General features: G+C 41.6%; 1 protein-coding gene across 1 annotated transcript in view; it reads right to left on the reverse strand.

Annotated features, from left to right (window-relative positions):
• Chchd6 (coiled-coil-helix-coiled-coil-helix domain containing 6) overlaps positions 1-25,942 on the reverse strand; it is a 218,444-nt gene that overhangs the window by 85,290 nt on the left and 107,212 nt on the right. The window contains exon 5 of the mRNA XM_051154896.1: positions 4,700-4,783. Within this exon, the coding sequence (XP_051010853.1) occupies positions 4,700-4,783 (84 nt within the window). The remainder of the gene's footprint in view (positions 1-4,699; positions 4,784-25,942) is intronic.

A 25,942-nucleotide genomic window follows, 5' to 3' on the forward strand; every position in this document is an offset into this window, starting at 1 on the left:
AACATATTAGCAGGTGAATCCCTCCTAGGTCACAGAGTGAATCTTGCCCAACACATGCATCCTCTTCCAGGTAGGGCTTTTCCTCAGGTGACCACTGTCCCCTCCATGCTACACATCTTCTTCCAGTCAGGGCTTCTCCACAGGTGACCACTGTTCAACCTCGTAATGCACAGGTCTGCTTTGCTGCTTCTGAATGTAATGCACATAGACGCTTCTCTTCCACACCTGGCCTCTTTTGCTTCCTCCACAGGGTCTACAATCTTCACCATCACTGCCTGTACCTGCAGGCTGCTCATTTTCTCCCCTCACTGGATAGATGGATGCATTCCATAATTCTGGTCTGAGGCTCTCCTGAGCACTGCCCCATGGTTTCTTCTGGAAAATCTGCTGGGTCACTAAGTATGTCCATAACTGGTTCTAATAGAACTGGATGTTGGCTTTTCTGAAGTGGCTGTGCCAACGTATCCCACAGCAGTGTCTGGGACTTCCCCATTCCTCACCTCTTCCACGTTGGCCTTTCTGCTGAGGGTACAATAGTTTCACCCTATGGGTAAAGGTTAGAATTCCCTGGTGTGCACATGCTCACTAGCAAATGAACTCATCGTGAATACAAGGATAGACACCCCAAAAGACAAGAGTTCCTGTGCCTAGGTCAGGCAGGTTTTGTGAGTGTGTCAGTAAGAGGGTTGATCAGAACTGTTTGGATCTGCTTACAGCTCTTCTTTACCAGAGGAAGGCAGTGAGAAAGGGCCGACCACTCATAGGGATTGGCAAGCAAGATGTGCACATGGGGAAGATGGGAGTAACACTTCTGTGCCGGGAAACAGCGACGGTTCAGGAAGAACACAAACATTTCTGAGTTTTGCACTTTCTCCACAATTCAGTGAAGCTAGCCTCTAAGCTCTCCTCTGTGTGGTACATTTGGGAAAAGTAAGATGAGGTCTTACAGAACAGGGAGGTCTTTGTAGCCCAGAAGCTAGAACATGGGCATCATTTCTCTCCATCCCAGAGGACTCCACAAGGTGCCTCCTCTCTATACCTATGGCCTCCATGAACAGAACCGTACCTGTCTGTACTATCTCTGCTCCTAGCAGTTGGCCAACTTGAACCGTTGAGGAATTAATGAATGGTTATGCACTTAAAAAGAGGGGGAAGGGTGGAAGTAACATTAAAGAGAACCTATTACTTATGTCAATGTGCATGCTGGTGTTTGCTTCATGCAATCACTCAGGATAAAATAATGGGTGGATTACCACCCCACCTCAAGGATAAGAAACTGAGAGCAGAGGATGCAAACACCATGCTCAGCACAAGGTGTTCCATTACCAAGGCAGAACTAGATCATGGCTATGGGACCTTAATGCATATTGCCCACCCTCTAATTCATTTCAGTGGGTGCCCATGATCTAGTTCTTTTGCCAGCTTTTGCCAGCAAAGGCTGTCAGCTCTATGGGTTTTCAGGGCATTTCAGACATTTCACAGGAGTCTCCACCAAAAGAAAGTAAAATGCACTGAAGAGACACAAGTCACCCAGCTCTGAGAGGACCGATTCCAAGCACAGCGTGGGGACCCTTCTCCAGCTCTTTCATCTCATAGAAGAATCCACACAGACCAAAAAATAAATGAGAGCTGAGTGCATGTTCAGTTGAAGAGCAAATAAGATGGCAAGAGGTCCTGTAAGCATGGCTTGAAGATGGCTGGGGTTTCACCTTCCTGGTGCATGTATCTAACACACAATTAAAATGTTATTAGTGCATGAGAAATGCTAGTGTGAACAACAACTGGCCCCAGCTTCCTGCACAACACCTGGCCTATATGAGACTCGTGGTAGGCATTCATAACAAGCCTCATGAAGCCCAAAGAGGTGGCACCTCCATCCCAGAGCATGCATAGTTTCAAGCTCACAGCATGCATGTACCCTTGTTCATGAACTAATTCCAAACTGAGGAACTCACTATGACACCATAAAGGATCCTGAGGCACTGGCTCCAGGGCAAAACCAGCCCCTGGTGCAGGTGACACTTCCACAGGCACTGCCAACATTAGTCTCCATTCCCTCTTCTCAGACAGCACCAATGACTCCATCTTAAAGATGAGGAAATGGAGACATGGGGAAGGATGGTAACTGCAGAGCGACAGAGGCATCCTAGGCCCTCAGATTCTGACACCCAAGCTCTGCCAGCTCAGCAGCAGGACTGTGACTAGTACGCCTACAGTTCTCCCTCAGGTGCCTGGGAGGCTTCCATTGGCCCATGTCCTCAGCAGTTCACTGTTATCCCTGGCCAAGTTCAATACTCTACATGAATATCTTAGCACAAGGACGCAGGGAATAGTTACTCAGGAAGCTCACAAAGTACAGCAGCCTCTACTTCTACATTAAGAGAATCATAGCAGAATAAACATAGTGGTACAAAGGCACCACAAAGTCTCTTTCTCTGAACTGTGAGCCTGGATGGTGCAGACTTTCCTTCCCTGCCTGTTACAGTGGCCACCGGAAGCCACATGGAACCCAAGAATTGGCCCTACAGGTGGCAGAATTCTAGCCTCAAGACTCCACTAAGCCACCTGACCACTGCCTTGGCCTGCACCCTGAATTGCTCAGAGGTTCAGAATGAGTCCATCTCCTCTTGGACAGGATTCCACTCTCCATGCTATCCCACGTTCTCCAGACTGGGTCCCACTGTCCACATCCACCCCACTTCCTCCTAGACCAGGCTCTGCTGTCAGTAACCATACTTACAGAAAACAGAAAAGGAAAAGAAAGCAGGGAGGCGGAAAAGAATCGGGGAAGGGGGTGTTAGAGAGGGGAAGAGGAGGACAGACAGGAGGGGAGGAGCACGACGGCTGGAAGGTCTGGGAGCTGCCAATGTCGGGGTCTAGGAGTGTTCAGCAAACAGAAGGCCAACTGAAGGAAGCAGCAGCTGATAACGGAGAGTGTCAGAGGCTGCATTCCCACTTCCCAGCCATTACCAGAGTAAAATTATCCATGGAAAAGATCGAAAACAGCTAAGCCTCATTCTTTGGCCTCCTCTATTTTGGGGGGGGGGGGGCTCCCTGCAAGCTCACTACCTCCAGCCTGATCTCCATCTGCTGGGATGTGCGGTGTTTTCCTCTCTGTTATTGTCAGCAAAGCACTACCAGAAAGGAAAGCATACTTTGACACCTCCTGCAAGAGTAAAACTATTCACAAGCATGTAAAATTCACCCTTTCAAAAGGCCTCACCCTCTGTGGGTAAGGAGTGGGGCTCCCTTGTAGCAGCAGTAGAAAGGAAGAGCTTTGTGGGAGAACTGCCTCTCCCCTGGCAAAGCAGAAGACTGGCCTTCCAGAGAAAACTGAAGCCCAGGTGGAAGAGGAGAGACGAAAACAGATTTGAAAGGAGGAAAACAGCTACAAGGCCACTTCCTTCTACCCTACAGAAGCATTTGCACAAGTTCTGAGTAGCCAAGCCCAAAACAGAGATGAAGAGAACACAGCAGCAAACAGGGTACTGCACATACAACCAAAAAGAATATCTCCATGTCTGAGAACATATGGGCGACTGTGATAATTAGAGTCATAGCTAGTGGATTTTTTTTAAAGCTCCTTTTTGTAATCTTGACTCACAATTCTTAACATGGCAAGCTATAGTCAAACCTGTGCACGGGCTGCTTTGTGAAAGCTGGCTTTTTAAAGGCCGCTTGGCACTGCTCAGGCACGTGCTTAGTACCGCAGGGTGTCACTGTCAAAGCTCTATCCTCAGTGCTGGCTTTCTTCTACATGCCTGGCAGAAGTGGGTAAGCAGGTGGCTGTGAAGCAGGGAGCCACCACCCTCTTGTCCCCCTTACCTGGAAATCCACAACTCACACTTCTGCCAGACTCTGCTGTGGCATGCTACAGGAGAACTCCCTGCCCAGGGGGGTTTCCACAAGCAGGGCCCTCAAGTAAACTGTCTCTTTCAAAGGTCTAGACCATGACAAATGACAGAAGACTTGCCTGCATTAGCTGGTGGCTCAGATTCCCTGGCATGGGGGAGAATACTTTTCTCAGGCATGAGGGAGAATACTTAAAACAAACAAACAAACAAACAAAACAACTTCCTAACCACCTTTTCCCATGTGTAAGCCTTTTCTTTGGAAAATCTGCCATAATCAACAAACTAACCACCCCCACCCCCAAAGTAAGCACATTACCAAATGAATTTTCAATTGTCAGGGGCCAGTATTTAAACAAGTAAGAATGCCTGTGACTCTGGCATTCCTAGGCTCACCCTCAGACTAGCAGCAAGCACGCAGCGGCAGAGCACTTTGATCTTCCCAGGTCCCCGGAGAAAATCGATGATACAACTTTAATGCTTTTGTACAGCAAGGCTTCATGTTATTATTATTTTTACCCAATGCAGCTTAACTCAAGTGAAAAAGGTGTACTGGATCTCAGCACCGCCCTGTGGTGAAAGTGAATTATTTTTCTAAAACTGGATTGTAGTAGAGCCAGCCACATTCACAGAAAACTGCCAATTAAAAAGCAATTATCTCCGTGATTGCAACTTGTTGAAAGGCTAGGATTGTGGTGCTCCTGCAGAGGCAGGAGGATGGGCATGTCCACAGGGTGACTGGTGTTGGAGTAAGCCAGCAGAGGCCTGCTATTTTTCTCCCATCATGGTGGTAGACTCTGGTCAGGTACCTTTGGGGTCTACCTAGAGGGCACTGGCCTGAGCCTTACCTTCTCCTGGATGCGCCCCTGCTGCTCCTTGTAGAAGGTGTCACGGCGGCTGAGCTCGGCCTCTCTGTTCTCCAGTTCCCTGGCCTAGTTGAGAACAAAGCCTGAGTTAGCTGGCAGAAGTGGTGCTGAATGAGGGCCACAGGGAGAAGGCAACCGACAGTTCTGCTCACAACAATGCTCGATGAGATGAGTGGTAGTGACACAGAGAGAGCCTATGCTGTGGCAGGTCATACACATGTGTAATGCTCAATTTTCACAACAGCTCTTCAAGGTGGATAATTAGCACAACCGTTATACAGATGATAATCACTAACATTTCCTGAATGCTTACGTCTGCCAAGTCCTGTTCTACATGTTTCTCGGACAGTTCTAGGCTCTTTCCAGTGCCTAAGAGGAAAGTAGGGCGTAATAAGAACATCAGGGTCAAGAGTCACAGTGGATCCTCATGATGGGAGACACGCAGAGGGGCCAAGTAACTGTTCAGCAGCTCACAGCCATGCAGGGCAGAGGTGAACGTGAGCCACTAAAGCATCAGCTACCTCCAAACTCACAGGTAGAAAAGAGCAGAGGTTGGCACTGTTTTTAGAGTCCTGTTGTTTCGTGATACACCATGCCACTGCCCTATATGCTGAGCTGTCATGGCAGGAGTCCCCATGTACAGCAACAGAAGCGGAGTTCTAAAGAGGGGCATACACACCTAAGGGGTGTGTTTGACCAAGTCCTTTGAAGCCAGCTTAACAGAGCCTCCCTGCTTCAGCCTGGGGGTGCAGCCCAATCCTCTCCTTAAATAACTAGTTAACTCTGAACAACTTCCTTGTTTGCACAGAACTTCTCTCTGGTGCAATTGCTAAAACAAGAACAAAAGTGTCCTCTGTTCCCCACAACTAAAATACAAAACTATCTGAAGGCTGAGGGAACCCCAACAGTAATGAATAGGGTCAGAACAAGGCCTCTACACTGGTCCATAGCACTGGAGCACTTTCCTGGAACACCCAGATCCTCAACCTTTTAGGGGCGTTCCAGGACTAGGTATCACGTCCCATTCGCTTTGTCCTCTCTACACAGATGCAGTCCTCAGGGGCCCGAGAGCTTGGGATGGTCTGGGGTACCTGGAATAGAGATAGTACTCCTAATTGCCATCAACACATAGGAGGGCTGTGTGACCAAGTACTGTCCCAGGCTCCTAGTGGCACTTACCCTCACCATCCCCAAGAGTACAAGCTTATCAATGACTGAGGCCTACAGTGAACGTGAGTCTCCATGATTTCCAAGCCCTGAGCTTTTTATTTTAAGCTACACTGTGATATTGGCAGAGAGGTCTGAATCCCTCAAAAATATAAGAGAAGAAAAGAGGTAAAGGTTCTGAAAGTCCCTCTCCTTGGCAGTGATGTTCCTGATGCCATAGAATCTTTCAGAATAGCAGCAACAGGGGGTGCGTGCACACCAGTGTGAGCATGCACATACATGCTGAAAGGTTCAAGGTAAGAGCTGAGGCTCAGGCAATGACAGGCCAGGGGCTGGGCAGCAGGCTGTATGCCTGAGAGTGGAATTCTGATACTAGCTCCAGACAGTCGCCTCTCTAGTCTTGGGTAAGCTGCCCTCCTCTTGTGTACTTCTCCTTACCTGTCAAGTGGAGCAAAGAAACAACTTGGTTCCCCAGAGGCTAAAGAATCTAAAAATCCCAAGAAGGTTCCCAAAGGCCTATGCTCCAGCAAAGCTAAACACAGACAAGGGACTACTTGCCTGGATTTCTCACTGGATCTTTCAAGAAGACTCCTGGAATGCCTCTGGAATGCCACTACTCAAGGAAAGCTAAACATAGACAGTGGACTGGATGCCAGGGATTTCGCACAGGATCTTTCAAATCATGATGATGATGAGACCGTGTGTCCCAGGCACACAGGCATGGCTAATGTGTGTGGGGCCTCTCAGCAGCTCAGCATCAACTGTGAATGATCTTTGGTGCAATCAGAGGAGAAGCACATCTGATATAATTAAGCAGCCAGTATGGGAATAGCTTGTAGGGCTCGGACCTGCCATTTTCTGACCTGTAGCTCCAGCCAAGCAGAAATGTGACATCTGAAGGCAAAACTATCATGAGACTCCCCAGCTGCCATTCCCTAGGGGATACTAGGGCAGGAAGAGCAAGGAGGCTCATCCAGGCATATACCAAACCTTCAAAGGACATAGTGTTTCAAAAGACATACTGTGATTCTGTCTCTGGGCAGAGGCTCCTGGAACACTCAGCCAGCAGCCACCAGGGCACACATCAGCAAACAGCTGCAGAAGTAAAGCTCTGGGCAGAGATGCCTCACCATCACACTTAATGCCCAGGCTGAGACTGACCAATGTCCGCATGCAAAAGACAACAGTAAGGTCAGTAAAGATGTAATAGGCTACTCAGAGAAGGAAGAGTAAGGACGTGCAATCCCACTTGACCAGAAGTTCTGTGGCTTGTGCCACCTCTTTATGATGCCCCTGCCATGCAGTGCCTGTCTACTTTAGTCACCTGTGAGGCTGGTAATGAAATCTCCATGAGCAATAATGGACAGAAGGTAACACAGGGAAGAGAGCCCACGGCAGGCACCCTAAGATTTGATCTTGGTGAATGAAGACTGCATCAGAAAGTAGCAGCCTTTCTACAATGCTTATAGTCAATAGGCTTCTTAGAAATAGGCATCTCTCCAGATGATACTGGAGTGGTCATCGTGGTCCCAGTAACTGGCTCAGTAATTCCTTAGCTGCTCCCAAGTGTCTATTATGAATGAGATAGTCCTGGAAAGTGGCCTCAGCTGTATCAGATGTATTCACGGAACACTTGATAGTCCTGGTGGGACCCCAGCAAATATATGTGCAGATAGTCAGTTTCAAAGTGTGATGTGCTAGGGAGACTATAACCCAATAACTGTGAGCTAGCAAGCTGCTATTTTGTCTAAAGAAATTCCCAACCAAATCTATGGGGAAAATAAATACTAAATCAAACCAAGTATGTTGCCTCCAATAGACAGGACAAGTATCACCATTATAACAATGTGCACAGTGGAAGGCAGGCTTGAGTGGGTGGAGGGGATCTTCAGTGGATTAGTAGAGGACCTTCTTCCATTAATACTACACTGCGAGTTCACACTTTGATGCACCACTGCTGTTCCACACACAGCAGCAGCAGAGAGAACACATGCATGAAAAGACACAGTCAGGTTCAAAACCAAGATTAAAGAACCAACACATAAGGAACACTCAAAGTGGTAGGCGGTGTGGGAGCCACCAGCCTGCTGGGATGGGACTGAAGCAGGCCAGTGCAGCCAGGACCTTACAATCTTGAAGGATAAAAATAAACCCTGCCGTATAGAGGAGGAGCAGAAGCCAATCTGGACATCTGGAGCTGAGGGTGAACCCTGAAGCAAAAAGGAGGCATTATATATTTCCATAGACCCCTCTAGCACATGGTTTTGTTTTGTTTTGGTTTTTGCTTCAACCTACACAGGTGAGAGGACCCAGGACAACAAGCCCATCACCTGCTTTCTGAGGCCTCTGCAGTGTCTCATCACAGCTGTGCAGACAGGAGGAGCTGGGCCTGACCTATAGGCAGTTAGAAAGAAAAACCATCAGGGTACAAAGGCCATGCTTGCAGGTGAGCGGGGAGAGAAAGCAGCCAGATAAGTCTCACTGTGAATCTAGACTCATTCAGGCAAGGAAACATACTAGTAAAGGTAGTAACTAAGATACAGATTCATCCAGGTCAAGCTAATGTCTTGAGACAAGGATGAAAAGCTTTTTACTGTGACAGCTTTGAACACAGGATAAAATGATGTAATAAAAAGTCAGATGACATCACTAAGCTTCAACAACTAAGAACTATGACAGCAGTGCAAATACACACACATGCCCAAACACACACAGGCATGTACAAACAACTGGCCCAAGTGTGCCAGCAAATCACTTCATCTGTGTAGGCTTCAATGTGCTATTCAAAAAGACAAGGACTTTTATGCTCCTAAACAGAACAGAAGTATCACTTTAAGAATTAAATTGGCTCATCAAATAGGGAGAGTATTAAATTTTCCTACTGACAAAATATTTTAATATACATATTTAAGTTGCCCCAAAGATGAGTGAATGACTCCTAATTTATAAAAAAAAATATGAGCATGAAACAAACAAACAAACAAAAAAACACCTCCAAAGCACATAAATACTCAAGTCTTCAAAATAAAAACTGCAATGTGGTAAGATAAGCCCTACGCATAGGCAGGAAAGGGGAGTGAGCAAAGTAGGCATGAGTTGCCAGCCAGAAGCAGCAGGTGGGGATGGCAAATAGACCTGAAGAAGCTTGGAATGCCCAGCACAGATATAATGGATACCACAGAGGAATAGCATGGAAAGAGTGGCAAAGGGCAGGGACCCCTGAGAGTAGAAGGCAGGCAAGACGGCAGCAGTGGGCATGGTGAGAGTGAAGCTAGGAAGAGGAGAAGGGAACAAGACAGAGGTAAGGAGAGAGACAAGGGGTTGGTGAAAAGTGGGCAAGCAACAGTAAGGAGAAAGCAGCCCCAGAACACACCAGGACAGGAGCACTGAGATGCCTGGAGGCTGAAGCTCCCACTGAGCCAGATCCTTGATCCAACAGTACAAACACTACCCACTGATTAAAACCCGAGTTTTGTAAATTGATATTTAACGATGGATAAGTTTGAAATTTAAATTGATTAATCTCATCCTTAAGGGGAAAAGATGATCACTTTGGATAAAAGAAAACCCAAGTATATGTTACTTCTAAGAGATCCAGACAAAAACAGTCATACAGAATACCACCAAACCCTTCACTGGAAGAAAATAAATACTGTAGTGTGTATCACTCTGTACACAAAAGGGTTAGTATTTAATCAAAAACCTAAACTATGTAAGAGACAGAGAGAGAGAGAGAGAGAGAGAGAGAGAGAGAGAGAGAGAGAGAGAATATGTACTACCACCACTAAGATAAAATAATAGAAACAGATAACCAACAGCTCACAAGTCAGAATCAATACACTATGCTGACATGTTAGGGATCTAGCAGAGAAGGGCAAACATGATGGAAATGGTCTCTAATTAGTACAAATCCACTGTTGATCTTACTGAGGACCTCTCTCATGTGGCTTCCTTCTAGTTTCCTTTGAGATTTGACTTCAGCTTCTTACAACATGAATACCAAGGGTCTAGGTGCAAGTCACCTGGATTGCACACACTCGCTACACTGACACTTGGTTTAATTTTCCAGGAACCTTCATCAGGATTTTAAAGCCCTTGTTTGTTTTGTTGTTGTTTTGTTTTGTTTTTGTTTTGTTTTTCTAGACTTCTTGGTAGCAGGTTGTCTGCCTAAATAATCACCTTTGCAGGCAGCTATATTTTCAACAAATATCTATGCAATGAGAGACCGAGTTGGGTCAGATGAAGATGAGTTTTTAAATGGGATCTTTCAGAGAAACGGGAGGCATGAACGACACAGAAAAGGGCAGCCCCTTCTTGCTGCCCCTCCAGTGTCTGACAGGAGGCTGACACACTACCTGTGAAGCTATCATGGAGCTTTGAAGAAGGAGTCTGTTAAAATGGCCAAAGCTTTGCTGTTCTGACTGAAAGTCTCATTTTCTTATACAAATGTTCCTGTATTGGGTTAATATTCAAAGGTGTGACAAAATGCCAGGTATGGTGGCACACACCTTTAATCCTACCACCTGCATTCAGGAGGCAGAGGCAGGCAGATCTCTATGAGCCTCAAGCAAGACTGGTCTACATAGAATGTTCTAGGCTAGCTAGGACTACATATGAGGACCTTGTCTTTAAAAAAATGTAAATTAATTATTTGTCACGGTTTTCATTGCATTTTTGAAAGTGGACTGGCAGAGGACTTTAGTCTACCATTTGCACTGACAGAAGATGGTATAATATCAAATCAGGGGTTACTGGATAGACAAGGGTCCAGGATAGTATCATGAAACTAGAAACAAGTCTGTCTTAGTTAGGGATTCCTTTGTTGTGAAGAGACACCATGACCAAGGCAGCTCTTATAAGGGTAAACAATTAGGTCTGACTTCAGAGGTTTAGTCCATTATCATCATGGTGAGAAGCATGGCAGCATGCAGGCAGACACGGTGCTGGAGGAGCTGAGAGGTCTACACCTGGATCCTCAGGCAGCAGCAGGAGACTGCATGCCACAGAGTGTAGCTTGAGCACAGGAGACCTCAAATCCCATCTCCACAGTGACACACTTCCTCCAACAAGGACATGCCCACTCCAATACAGCCACATCTCCTAATAGTGCCAATCCCCATGGGTCAAGCGTCCAAATACAAGAGTCTATGGGGGCCAAGCTTATTCAAACCACCACAAAGTCTCTGTCCAAATCAAACACAAAGAGGCCCACTCCTCCTGCTGCCCCTTATTTCTAAGAAGGGCACCCAGACTCCCATCACCAACCCTCCCGACCCCTGTCACCTATCTGAGGACCCCATATCCTGAACCTGCTCATGTCTCCTGTCACCTCTCCTTCCCAGGTAGGGACCCCAGACTGCAACCATGACTCCACTCACCCCAACTACCTAAGGAAAAGTCCTGCACACCTCCCTCAGAATCCTGAGGATTGGCTGTGAGAATGTCCTAACTCTACAGAACGTCTACACCTGTGACCTGAACATTGACTATGAGTTTCCCAAGACTGAGCTCTATTCATCTAGTGTACAATGTGACAAGTCGGGGTAACAGAAAACAGAGATCCAAAAACCCTTTCAACAAAGGAGAAACAAAATTTTTGTACTAATAACCACCAACAACAACCTAATTCTAGATACTAAGCTTCCAACATTAAAAACACAAACAACATAAAAAACCAAGACAATAGTTATTCTGTAAAAATTAGTACTCCTATACTAATGTTCCTGTGAAAAGTGGTTTAGATGCTGTACAAAATGACAATAATAAATATGATCAAGGATTGCAAAGAGAATACAAATGTGAGAATGAACACCTTGAAAACAGATGAACGAAACAAAGAAAATAATTCAAAATGTTAAAATACATTTTAATAGAGAAAATCTCTGAAGAAAAGCAAAAGTAAAACAAAACAGGAAATGAAAAATTGAAGATACCTGGTTGAACCTGAGACCCACCCCACGGGAGAGAGCAAACCCTTGAGACTATTAACAATATTCTGCTATGGTTGCAGACAGGAGCCTAGCTGTCCCCTGAGAGGCTCCACCCAGCAGTAGATCAAAATAGATGCTGAGACTCACAGCCAAACATTGGGTGAAGTGTAGGGAGTCTTGTGGGAAAATAGGGGGAAGGACAGAAGGAATGAGAACTCTACAAGAAGACCAACAGAGCCAAGTAACCAGGGCCCAGAGAGGCTTGCAGAGACTGAAGCACCAGCCAAGGACCATGAGTAGACTGAACCTAGGGCCTCCACATAGATATAGCTGGTGGGCAGCTGAGGCTTCATGTGGGTCCCCTAGTAAGGGGAGCAGGGACTGTCTCTGACATGGACTCTGTTGCCTGCTTTTCGATCAGTTCCCCTAGTGGGGCTGCCTTGACAGGCCACAGGGATAAAGGACATGCTGAGTCCTAATGCAACTTGATGAGCTGGGGTGGGTTGGTGGTAGTGGTGGTCCACTTCTCTGAGGAACAGGTAAGGGGGCTGGGAGAAGAGGAGAGGGCGGATGGGGGAAAAGGGAGGGAGGGAGGGTAGAACCAAGGAAAGAGGAGGAAGAGGGCTAAAAGATGTAAAGTGAATAAATAAACTAATTAAAAATATTGCATAAAGTAGTAGTAACTAGTTGGGTATTTATAATTAAAATGATTTGAAGATTTACAAAAAGAAAGAAAGAAAATTTTAAGAACTTAAAAGGTCAGAGGAAAGTCTCAACAATAGACTGGACCAAATGGAATACAGAATAGTGGATGCTAAAGACAAGGTATAGAAAGTGGATCTCTCAAAAAAGGGGGAAAAAAGTTTAAATAAAAAAAAACTATGACAGAATATGAAGAAATTCTGAGGCAACATAAAATGAACAAAACAATAAATTATATGTACAGGAAATAGAGAAGACACTCAAGGCAAAGGCACAGACAAAATGTTTAAAACATTATAGAATAAAACGTCCCTATTCTAAGAAAAGAAATACCTAGGAAAGAAGTATACAGAACATCAAATGAACAGAAAAGAAACTCTCATAACACATAATAATCAAAACAATACATGTACAGTATAAAGAAAGCTACAAGGGATAAGACCAAATCACATATAAAGACAGATCCATGAGAAGGGCTTGGACCCATGTCCTACTAAAAGTTATGAAAGGCAACATATATCAGCTCAGACTACTATACCCAGCAAAACTATCAGTTGTAACTAAAGAAGAAGAAGAAACTTCCCAGTGTAAAAATAAATTTAAGGAACTTACTGCCACTAAGCCATTTCTACAGAGACTACTAGAAGCAATACGTATTTCTGCAGAAAAGGTGAAACATGCACAAGGCAGAAAAGGGAATGAATAAATCCAAATCATTTAATCAAAAGAGGTCTAAGAAAACACTACAAAAGCAACAAAATGACAATAATTAATACATACTGTTCAATAATAACTCTTAATTTTAATGATTTCAACTTCCCAAAAAAGAGATACAGACTTAACAGATTAGACCAGAAAACAGGGTCTATATTTTTGATGCCTCTAAGAAACATACCTTTACCACCAATGATACAGACTGCTTTAGGGCAAATGGCTATAAAAAGATATTCCAAACAAATAGATGTGAGAAATAACTAGGTATAGCTACTCTAATCTCTGCCAAATTAGACTTCAGATCGAAACTAGTCAGAAGAGATAAGAAAGGCCACTTTATATTCATTAAAGAACAGAGTATTGCAACTCTAAACATACAAGCATCAAACACAATTTCATAAAAGGAAGAGTAAAAGATTTGAAACCACATACTGACTGCATCAGAGTGATAGTGCTGATGTCAATATCACTCTCACCAATATTCAGATAATCAGGGGGAAAACAGAGAAACTCTGGAGCTAAATGACCTCATAAACCAAAAGGATCTAATCTATCTACAAAACATTACACTAAAGAATACAATTATTGCTGGAGAGATGGCTTAGAGGTTAAGAGCACTGACTACTCTTCCAGAGGTCCTGAGTTTAATTCCCAGCAACCACATGGTGGCTCACAACCATCTATAATGTGATCTGGTGTCCTCTTCTGGCCTGTAGGTGTACATGTGGCCAGAGCACTATATACATAATAATAAATAAATCTTAAAAAAAAAGAATATAATTATTCACAGCAGCCCAAGGAACTTTCTCCAAAATTAACCACATATTAGGACACAAAGCAAGTCTCAACAAATATAGAAAATTTGAAACATTTTGTAATTATTTGACCACAATACAATAAATAACAATATCAACTGCAATAAAAATGGCAAAAAATATACAAATACATAGAAACTAAATAACACATGACTAACAATATTTGGGTCAAGGAAGAAACTAAGAGGAAAATTTGTAATTCCTAGATTTTATGAAAATTAAAAGGCAATATCCTAAAGCTATGGGACACAACGAAGATAGTCCCAAAGGGGAACTTTATAGCACTAAGTATCTACATACAAATTTTTGAGAAATCTGAATAACAATGATGAATGTGGTGGCCTTAGAAAAACAAGAACGCGCGCACACACACACACACACACACACACACACACACACACACACACAGCAGAGGGGGGAGAGAGAGAGAGAAGGAGGAGAGAGGGAGGGAGAGAGAGAGAAATAGGTAGAGATAAACTCAGTGCTGAAATTAATAAAATGGAAATTAAATAGACAGTACAAAGAATCAACAAAAAGTTAATTCTTTGAAAAAAATTGACAAGATTGACAAACCAAAATTAACTGAGAGATCTAAAAAATGGAGACATTACAACAGACATTGGCCAACTTCAGAAGATCACAAGGACATATCTTAAAATTCTATATTCTGCTTTGTGTGAGAGTCCAGAGTACCCCCTAGTCTTTCATTCCTGTCTGTCCAAACTTAAGTCTTAATGTGGTCTGCTTGAAAGAGCCCCTCTTAGCACTCTAGTCCCCAGAGACTCTGCCTCCTGTGCAGAGGTCTGGTTCCCCCAGCTCTTTCTGTCTGTCTCTATTAGCCTTTCCAGCTAGCTCATCTCTATTCCATTGTGTCAACCTGTAGAAGCACTCTCTACCAGGGACCCTATAGCCACTATATTTGCCTAGGATCCAGAAAGGAAACAGCAACTAAAGAATGGAACAGCAGCCTGGCGGTGGTGGTGCATGCCTTTAATCCCAACACTTGGGAGGCAGAGAAAGGCAGATCTCTGTGAGTTCGAGGCTAGCCTGGTCTACAGAGGACAGCCAGGACTACACAGAGAAACCCTGCCTCGAAAAACAAAAACAAACAAACAAACAAAACAAAACAAGAATGGAACAGTCACTCAACAAAGACCAGGCCAGATAGCTACATCAAGGATCACCTCAAACACCATAACTCCAGATGTCCAGATCCTAGGCCCCAAACACAATCATGAACAGCCAAGATAACAAGACTCCTCCAGAATCCAGAAAATCTATTGCAATAGGCCCTGAGAAATTCAATTCAGCTGAAGCACAAGGCAGGAACTTCATAATAGTAATTATGAATACATTCAAGGACTTTAAAGATTAACAAATGCCTTAATTAAGACAGTAAAAACACAAACAATTGGATGAAACAATGAAAACATTTCAAAACATGGAAGTAGAAATAGGGTCACTAAAGATGACCCAAACCAAAATAGAATTGAAAATGAAAAATTGAGGATGTCAAATAAAGACCGCAGAGGGAAGCCTCACCAAGTGATTACAAGACATGGAAGAAAGAATTCCAGGCCTTGAAGACAAAATAGAAGAAATGGATAGGTCAAAGAAAAAGTTAAGTTTAAAAATATCCAGGCACAAAACATTTAGGAAATCTGGGACACCGTGAAAAGATTAAACCTATGAATAATAGGTATAGAAGAGAAGAAACTTGGGTCAAAGGCACAAAAATATTTTTTAAACAAAGTCATAGAAGGAAATTCACCAATTTTAAGAAAAAGGGTGCCTATCAAAGTACATAAAGTAAAGAGAATACCATATAGCAAGGACCAAAAAAGAATTTCCCACAATGTAAAATAGTCAAAACACTAAATGTACAGAGGAAGAAAAAGACATTAAAAGGTGTAAGGGGGAAAGAGCAAGTCACATTTAATGGCAGGCCCATTAGAAAAACACTTGACTTTTCAATGGAGACTTTGAAAGCCAGAAGGATTTAGGAATGGATGTACTACAAATTCTGATAGACCACAGATACTAGCTGAGACTACAACCCTGGCAAAACTATCAATCAAGATCAGCAGGGAAAGAAAGACATTCCACAATAAAACCAGATTTGAGCAATTTCTATCTACCAATTCAGCTCTATAGAAACTAGAGGGAAACCTTAAATCTGAGATTACCCATACTGAAAAGAACACAAGAAATACATGACCGCAGAGTAGTAAATCAAAATAAAGGGGAAAAATAGCCACACCACCACAACGACACAAATAATAGAAATCAAGAAGCACTGCTCATTAATAACTCAATAATAATGGTTTCATCTCCCCAGTAAAAAGACACAAACTAACCAAATGTTAGAAAGCAGGATTCATTTTTCAGCTGTATCCAAGAAACACATCTCATTGTCAAGGACAGACATCACTCCAGAGCAAAATAATGGAAAAGTATTCCAAACAAATGAACTCAAGAAGCAGTATAGCAGCTATTTTACTATCTGGAAAAAACATAATCCAAATCAAAACAGAAAAGGTAGGGCAGGACAATATGTACTCAATAAAGAAAGAATCCACCAAGAGGTATGGAATTCTAAACATCTATGCACTAAACAACAATTACTACATGAGATTTCATTTATTATGGGACAGAAAGCTTCTGTATTACAAAGGACATCATCATTCAGGCAAAATAGCAGCCAACAGAATAGGAAATTTTTTTAAACAATTATATATCTAATAGAGGGTTAGTATCTATGGCAGATGGATGTGTTTCATTTTGCAGAATTTGGAAAACTAAAATACGTATATCATACTATCGATACCTATTCAGGATTTAAATGGGCAACTGCCCTAAGTTCTGAAAAGGCTGATTGTGTAATTACTCATTTATTGGAAATAAAGGCAATTATGGGAATACATGCACAAATTAAGACTGACAATGCTCCTGAATATGTGTCCCTTAAGATGAAGAAATTTTTTACATTTTATAATGTTACACACTTTACTGGTATACCACACAATCCAACAGGGCAGGCAGTTCTTGAAAGAGCTAATTGTACCTTAAAAGAGATGCTATTAAACAAAAGGGAAAGAGAAAGACCCCCAGGGACAGATTAAATAATGCTTTGTTGAGTTTAAATTTTCTTAATGTTGGTGATGAAGGGACAACAGCAACTGAGAGACATTCGGTTATAGAAAAAACTGAGGAATTAGTTTACTATAAAGATTTATCCACCATGGACTGGAAACCTGCAATAGTTTTGAGACGGGGCTGGGGGTATACCTATGTTTCTACAGGGAGTGAAAAAATATGGTTGCCAACAAAACTTATAAAGATTAGCTCTGACTAGGAAAGACCTCTTGGTACCTAAAACATAAATGCATTCATATAGCAAGGGAAAACAAGGGGATACCTGGTTCTTATGACATTCTTTCATACAGCTTGGATATTACAGCTCAAACAGATGTATATGATTGATGGTTTACACCACTCGAAAATGGATAGACGTTTATCTTTAGATAATTTGTACACCTTGCTTATTCCAGATATATATAGAAAAGTACTTATACAAATACTTGTAAAAGTTTGCTTATTTTCAGAGCAAAAAACAGATAATTATGAAGATAAAGCAGGTAGCCAGGTGATTCAACATCAAGGACTACTTCAGCTACTGTTTCCTCAAGAAATTGCATGAATTTCAACTTTTGAAAAGGACTAGCCAAAAGGATCAGTCCTAAAGAGACTGGACAAAAACAGATGCAGCTAGCTTTTCCAGCACATGGCCAATATCTTAAGAGGTTCAGGAAAATCCAACAGTACCATAAAGATTGCATATACTTCTGATTTTTGAATGGAGGTAAATGGGCTTTTGATCACCTAAATCGCTTCATCAGACTTATAACCAGCCATTCCCAACTTATTTGCATCAGTATAAAAGGGTGGTGCCCCTGGTTTTGGTGTCCTCTTTACAATCCTTGGAAGGATCCAATCAGTTCTTTTTATAAACTGTATACGTTTGCTCTTAGGATATTTGTTACTAATATCTCCCAAATAGTTACTACAAGTTCTTTGCCAATCTTCATTAATTATCTATAATGACATAATCTCAGAATTAGTAAGAGCCACTACAATTTCCACCGGGTTTGTCCCTGACAGTTGACAAAATCTTATTCTTCCCTTTGTAATCAACTCAGAAAAAAATTTCTATGTATGTCTTCAATTTTTTTACTTTGTTCGTTTGCTAAGAATATCCATTCCATGATCCTGTCTTCCATTTGCATAAGGAGCCCAGTTGGAGACTGTTTTGAAGGCAAACTAACCAGAATGCAACCAAGTTTAGGATCAATTCTATCCACATAGGCCTTTTGTAATTTTTGCCCTACCAAAATTAACTCCTTTTCTGCTTCATCTGTTAGACACATTGGACTGTTTAAATGTGAATCCCCTTGTAGAGTTTGAAATAAGTTACTTAAGTCATAGGTAACTAGTCCAATTGTAGGCCTTAACCAGTTAATGTCTCCCATTAATTTTTGAAAGTCATTTAGTGTTTGCAATTGATCTCCATGGACCTGTACCTTTTGTGGTCTAATTTTTTTTCAGTTATTTTATAGCCTAGGTAACTGAATTTCCTCTTTGTATTTTTTCCTACAGCAATTTGTAATCCCCAACATGGCGGAATTATTTGTATTTCTTTAAACATTTCTTCTAAAGTCTCCAAATCAGAATCAGCCAACAGAATGTCATCCATAAAGTGGGGGCTATTCAACATTCCCTGTAGAAGTACCTTCCAATAGTATGTCTTCATTGGACCACTATTGTTCAGTGTAGGTACTGAAAAAGCACACATTTCCCTATCCTTCTCATGCAAAGGTATCATAAAAAAACAACAACAAAAAACAAACTTTTAAATCAATTACTATTATAGGCCAAGACTTAGGTAATAGGGAAGGTAAAGGAATTCCAGGCTGTAAATGACCCATTGGTTGGATTACCTTATTTACTGCTCTTAAATCTGTTATCATCCTCCAGCTGCCTTTATATCTAATAGAGGGTTAGTATCTAGAATATATAAAGAACTAAAAAAACAACATTGAAACAGCAACAACAAATCAATTAAAAACTGGGGTATAAAACTAATCAGAGTTTCCGAAAGATGAAAACACCAATGGAAAACCATATGGAAGTCTACTGTAGAAGCTTCCTAATATACATACATACATACATACATACATACATACATACATACATACAGAACCTAAATGGAGTTATCAAATAATAAGGGAGACAATGCCCCAATAAGACGTCTTATGTCACCAAGTAAAACCTCCAGCACCAAGAAAGGGCTACATCTTGTTGAGCTGTTGGACAATGGGCCTCATGGAAAACCTCCAGATATCACAGGGTTTGCTTACACTATTAATTACCCTCCACAACCCAATGACAAAGCCCTATTGCTGAATACAACATTAACTTATGTCATGGAATATGGAGAAGTCGAGCTGGTGCCTAACTAGAAGCTTTACCCCTGCTGACTAGTGTTTATGGTACTTGGAAAGTATCCTGCATACTACAGGAGGAGAAAGGTAATAATCATCAATGTCACCAAGCTAAAAACTCTGAGACCTATACAACAATGATCTACTTGCAAAATATACTGGTACAACAGTGGCACAAATGTTAGGTGAATAAACAACCACTTCTTGATTGGTTTTAAGGTCTACTAGATGAGATAGAACCCATACCTGAACACTACTAAAATGGTCAAGAATACAAAACTAGGTAAGTTTGGGGCCCATGAGAAAACCTAATGTGATTATTCTGCATGAAAACATAGCAGTAAAAGGGCTCCTGATTACACCCTGCTGTACTCATACATCAGTGACGTGCTCAACTTACATCAGAGAAGCTTCCTCCTGCAGGAGATGAGGATTGACACAGAGATCCACAGTTGAACAATGTGTGGAGAGTGAAACCTTTAGAACACGTGGTCCTAAATGGCATGTCTTTATCAAAGCCATTCCCTCAAGGATCAGATATCTATGTGGAAGAGGAGGCAGAAAGATTCTATCAGCAAGAGGTTATGGATGACTCCAAGGAAACAGAGTCTTACAGATACAACAGGACTAATGAACATGTGAACCTAAGAGACTGCAGCAGCACACACAGGACCTACATAGCTTCAAGCCAGATGGAGTCTCAGCACTGAGAGGAGGAAGTGGACATGGGATTCCCTGAGAAGTTATCTACAGTTGATACCCAGGGCAAAAGGAAAATAATTTTTCCCATTGAATTTCACTGCACATATCAGCCACTTTCCAGGGCAGGCCCAATGCCAGGAGTAGTGAACTGGCAAAAAATGAAATCAATGGTATTTTTGTAGCATGTTTGCTTCATTATTGCTTTGTTTTGACAGTTTTTGGTCTTGTTGGTCTTTTGCTTTGTTTTAATTTTTTGTTTTTGTGAGGTTTTGCTTTTGTTGTTTCTTAATGATTTTTTGTTGTTTCCCTTTTTATTTTTTGAAAGAGAGAAAGACATAAAGTTGGGTAGTAGTATCTGGTGAAGGGAAAAACATGATTAACATATTATTGTATGAAAAACTTCAATAAAAAGGGAGGGGGAAACTGAAAAATACATAAGAAATGGGTTGATTCTTATGTATATATGGTCTACCAAAGCTAAATCAAAATGAAATAAAGAACTTCATAACCATAACCATAACATCTCATGAGCTAGAAACAGTATTTAAAATCTCCTCCTCCCCCAAAAGCCCAGGGCCAAATGGAGTCAGTGCAGAATTCTACTAAAGCCTCAAAGAATACTACATACCAACACTGCTCAAATTATTCTGTAAAATAAAATGCAAAATCCTTTTTATGAAGCCAGTGTTTCTCTAATATAAAAATTAGGCAAAGATCCAATGACCAAAGAGAAAGTATCACTAAAGAACATGGGCACAAAAGTTTTCAATAAAATACTTGCAAACACATAAAGATAATTCACCATGATCAAGTCAGCTTCATCCTGAGAGGCAGTGTATGGTTCAACATAGATAAACTTAAAAAAATGTAATCCACCACATAAAAAGACACAAAGACAGAAACAATAAGACCATCTCATTAGATGAGAAAAGGCCTTTGACAAAATCCAATATCCTTCATGATAAAATATCTAGAGAAATCTAGTAACACAGAGGACATACTTCAACATAATAAAGGCAATATATGGCAAGCCTACAGACCATATCATGATAAGTGAAGAAAATCCTAAAATATTTCCATTAATTTCTGGAATAAGACAAGAGTGTCCACTCTCCATCCCTCACCTTTCAATAGAGTACTTCAAGATTTAGCTAAAACAATAAGGGGAGTGAAAGAGATCTAAAGGGACACAAACTGGAAAGGAGTCGAAACATCCATATATATATATATATATGTATATATACATATACATATATATATATATATATATATATATATATATATATATGTATATATACATATACATATATATATATTTAAAAAGACCCTAAAGATTATACCAGAAAACTCCTAGAGCTGATAAACATACCCAAGAAAGTAGCAGAATACCAAGTTAACACTAAAAAAATCAGTAGCCTTCCAATATACAAACGACAAGCATACGGAGAAAGAAATCAAGGCAACAGGACCTTCCATGATATGACAAAAAAGTTGAAATGAATGTAATGAGGGTAGTGAAAGGCTGTACAATGAAAACAAGACACTGAAACAAAACTGAAGAAAATATCAGAAGCTGGAAGGACCTCCCATGCTCACAGATTGGTAGGATTAGTATTGTAAAATGGCCATCCTACCAAAAGCAACTACAGATTCAATGCAATCCCCACCAACATTCAATTCAATTCTTTATGGAAAATGAAAAAATATTCTTAAATTTCACACTAAAACACAAAAATTCCAGGATAGCCAAAAAAACAACCTTGAAGAATTAAAAAGCTGGTGGCGATATCACCATCCCAGATTTGAAGTACTACAGAGGTGCAGTAACAAGAAGAGCATGTTCTGGCATGAAAAGGGAGATGCTGGACAACAGAAGCCTGCACTCTTACAGCCATCTGATTTTTGACAAAGAAGCCAATGCACATCTGAGAAAAGATAACATCTTCAACAACTGTGCTACTCAAACTAGATAGCCACAGGCTGAAGAATGAAACCAGATTCTATCTTTCACCTGCACAAAATTGAACTCCGAATGAATCAAGGAGATTGACACTCCAATAGAGGGGAAACTATTTGAAATTAAAATGTTTGAACTTAAAGACATAAGAAAGTATTTTTCTGACAGGACCCTGGAAGTGTAAGTATTAAGACCTACAATTGATAAAAAGGATCCTATGAAACTAAAGAACTTCTACAAGAAAGGACACTAACATTCAAGTCAAGAGGCTAAGAGAAATATATGGAATATACAAAGAACTTCTTTTAAAAAGTCAATGTCTAGAAAATGAACAACTCAATTAAAAAATGAGGCATGGAACAAAGAAGAATTTTCAAAAGATAAAATACAGATATTTTAAAAATATTCAACATCCTTAGACATCAAGAAAATGTAAACTAAAACAACTTTGAGACTCATTTTATTCCAGTAGAATGACTACGATTTAAAAAAATGATAAATGCTGACATGGATGGGAAAGGGGTACACTTTTTCAGTGATGATGGGAGTGTAAACTTATAAAATATGGAAATCAGTGTAGATGTATCTCAAAAAGGTACCACATGATCCACTCTTGGGCATACACCCAAAGGAGTCTACATCCTACTGCAGAGATGCTTACTCAACTGTGTTCATTGTTGCTCTAGATATAATAGCTGGGAGGTGGAAATAGCTTAGATGCCCATCAACTAATGAATGGATTTAAAAATGTGTTACATTTGCACAATGGATTGTTATTCAGCTGTTAAGAAAATACAATTATGATGCAAATCAAAACGACACTGAGATTCCATCTTACACCCAGCAGAATGGCTAAGATCAAAAACTCAAATGACACCACATGTTGGCGAGGATGTGGAGAGAGAGGAACACTCCTTCATTGCTGGTGGGAATGCAAACTAGTACAACCACTTTGGAAAGCTATCTGGCGCTTTCTCAGAAAAATGGGAATAGGGCTTCCTCAAGACCCAGCTATCCCACTCCTTGGAATATACCCAGAAAATGTCCTACCACACAACAGGGACATATGCTCAACCATGTTCATAGCTGCTTTATACATAATAGCCAGAACATGGAAACAGCCTAAGTGTCCCTCAGTAGAAGAATGGACTAAGAAACTGTGGTACATTTACACTATGGAATACTATTCAGCTATTAAAAACAAGGAATTCCCGAAATTTGTGGACAAATGGATTGATCCAGAAATTATCATAATGAGTGAGTTCGCCCAGAAGCAAAAAGAGACAAACGGTATATACTCACTTATATCAAAACACTAGTCCAAGGGATATGTAACATGAAAAACTTTACTTACCAAGAAAGTGGGTCAGAGGAGAGGACATCCTATTGAGACTTCAGGCGAGAGTAGCATGGAAGAATGGGGAAATAGTAGGACCCACAGGGTCCTGGAAACCTACAAGAAGAACTTTATGACAGGCAGATCTGGGTTCTGGGGTCCTCCTCAAACTGAGGCACCAGCCAAGGAGAATATAGGCATTAAATTTCGAACCCCTACCAAGACCTAGCCGACGAACAGGATATTCTCCACCGTTGAGGGGAGAGTGAGATCTGACTCTCACACGAACTCTGGTGCCCCTTTTCTGACCACGTCCCCTGGATGGGGAGGCCTGGCAGCACTCAGAGGAAGGATAGCAAGTTACCAAGAAGAGACTCGATATTCCAAGAGCATATATAGGGGAAGGAGGTCTCCCTCAATCACAGACATAGGGGAGGGGAGAAGGGGGGAAGTGGGAGGGAGGGAAGAATGAGAGGAAACAGGGGAAGGGCTAACAATCAAGATGTAATATGAATAAATTAATAAAAAAAGAAAATACAATTATGGAATTCACAAGTAAGTGGATGGAACTAAAAAAAAAAAATCACTGTGAGTGAGGTAACTCAGCCACACAAAGACAGATGTCATATGTTTTCTCTCATTTGTGATTGTAAGATTTTAATCTTTAGGCATGTAGATTTTATTAGGAATACCCACAGAAGCCAGAGAATTAGTAACAGGCCACTGGGCAGTGGGCGTTAAGAGTAGAGGAAACAGAACACAGTGGTAGAAAAAGTTAAAGGAGAATAATGGAACAAAAAAGGCTAAGTGGGGGTGGGGCAGGGAAGGCAGGATAAAGAAAGAAATAAGACAGGGATAACTAACACTAAAGAGCTTTTGAAAAGGCCATATGGAAACTTTCTGTAAAAGCTTCATAAAACATAGACACATAAAAAAAAAAAAAAGAGTATAAATGGGGGCTGGAGAGATGGCTCAGCAGTTAAGCGGCTGCTGCTCTTCAAGACCCAGTTCAATTCCCAGCAGCCACAGGGTGGTTCACAACCAACTGTAACTCCAATTCCAGGGGATCCAATGTCCTCTTCCAGCCTCTGTAGGCCCTGCATTGACATGGTGCAGATACATATGTGCAAGCAAAGCACTCATACACATTAGAAAAAACACTTTAAATGGACCTATCATATAATGGGCCAACAATGCCCTTACCAGACACCACAGGCTAACAAAATAAAAGTCTCAGTGCCAGGAATGGATTGCCTCTTTTGGAGTTGTTGACCAGTGAGGTGCCATAGGTCCCCAAATTATGCCAATGCTGTAACTTATTCTCTAGAACTTAGCAGTTGGATTCTTCTGTTGAAGACGTCACATAGGACATGGAGAAATTAAGTGACTACTGACCTGGTCATAGTGCTGGAAAGTGCTACCAAACATAAAAGAAATCATTAATCCTACCTACCTGTGAGCCTATGAGGTACAATGATGACTGCCCTGGCAAGACACATCCGCTGGTGCAATAGTGGCACAAGCACCATGGGAAAAATGAACCACCTTCTGATTGCATTTGAACCCCACTCTACAACATGAGAGCTATACCTGGACACCATTATCAGGCTAAGAACCTATGGTTACACAGCTCATAGGCCCTAGAGGAGAGCTGACTGCTATTAGTCTGCTGAAGGAGTGGAGTACTAAACTGACACCTAATGACACCCATAGTTGTGTGCATCTCTCAGCCCTCATCAGAGGAGCTCCTTTCTGCAGTAGACGGCAGTTAACGTGGACCCACAGCTTTTTTAACGTTCAGGGAATAAGAGATTGTCTTCATCGCCAAATGGGACATCTTTATCACAACCCTTCCACCCAGTGCTCGAGAGTCATTTCAGAAAAGGGTGAGGAAAGACTGTAAGAGCCAGAAGTGGTGAATGAGTACAGTAAAACAGGACTTGGGCAGTTGCACAGATAAACTCACAGAAGCTGTGACAACATGCACAAGACCTGTGCAAGTTCAAGCCAGACCAAACCCCAACTGACTTTCTGGGAGGCAGAGGCAACACGAAAACCTCTGAGTACCTAAGAACAAAGGACAGTCACCTCTAGGTATGTTAAAAAAAGCCCAAACCAGGAGCTCAATGATGAACTCACATATAAAACAATGCTATTAAAACAAGTGTTATTAAAACACTGTCTACTTGATCATTTAAATAAGCCATTTTCCTGGATTTCTAAAAGATCATACTCCCTCTGAAGAATTTCCCACTCTCTGGCTATACCAGGTTCTTAAAGGAAAAGTGCCAGGAAAAGGCAAGTTCTTTTCAGTGAGGGAATGCCTCCTTGCCTTTGAGAAGACACTGTAATTGTGATATGAAACCAGACAAGAACATGACAAGAAAACACATGTACAGAC

Source organism: Acomys russatus, chromosome 13, assembly GCF_903995435.1.
Source record: "Acomys russatus chromosome 13, mAcoRus1.1, whole genome shotgun sequence".
NCBI classification, from domain to species: domain Eukaryota; kingdom Metazoa; phylum Chordata; class Mammalia; order Rodentia; family Muridae; genus Acomys; species Acomys russatus.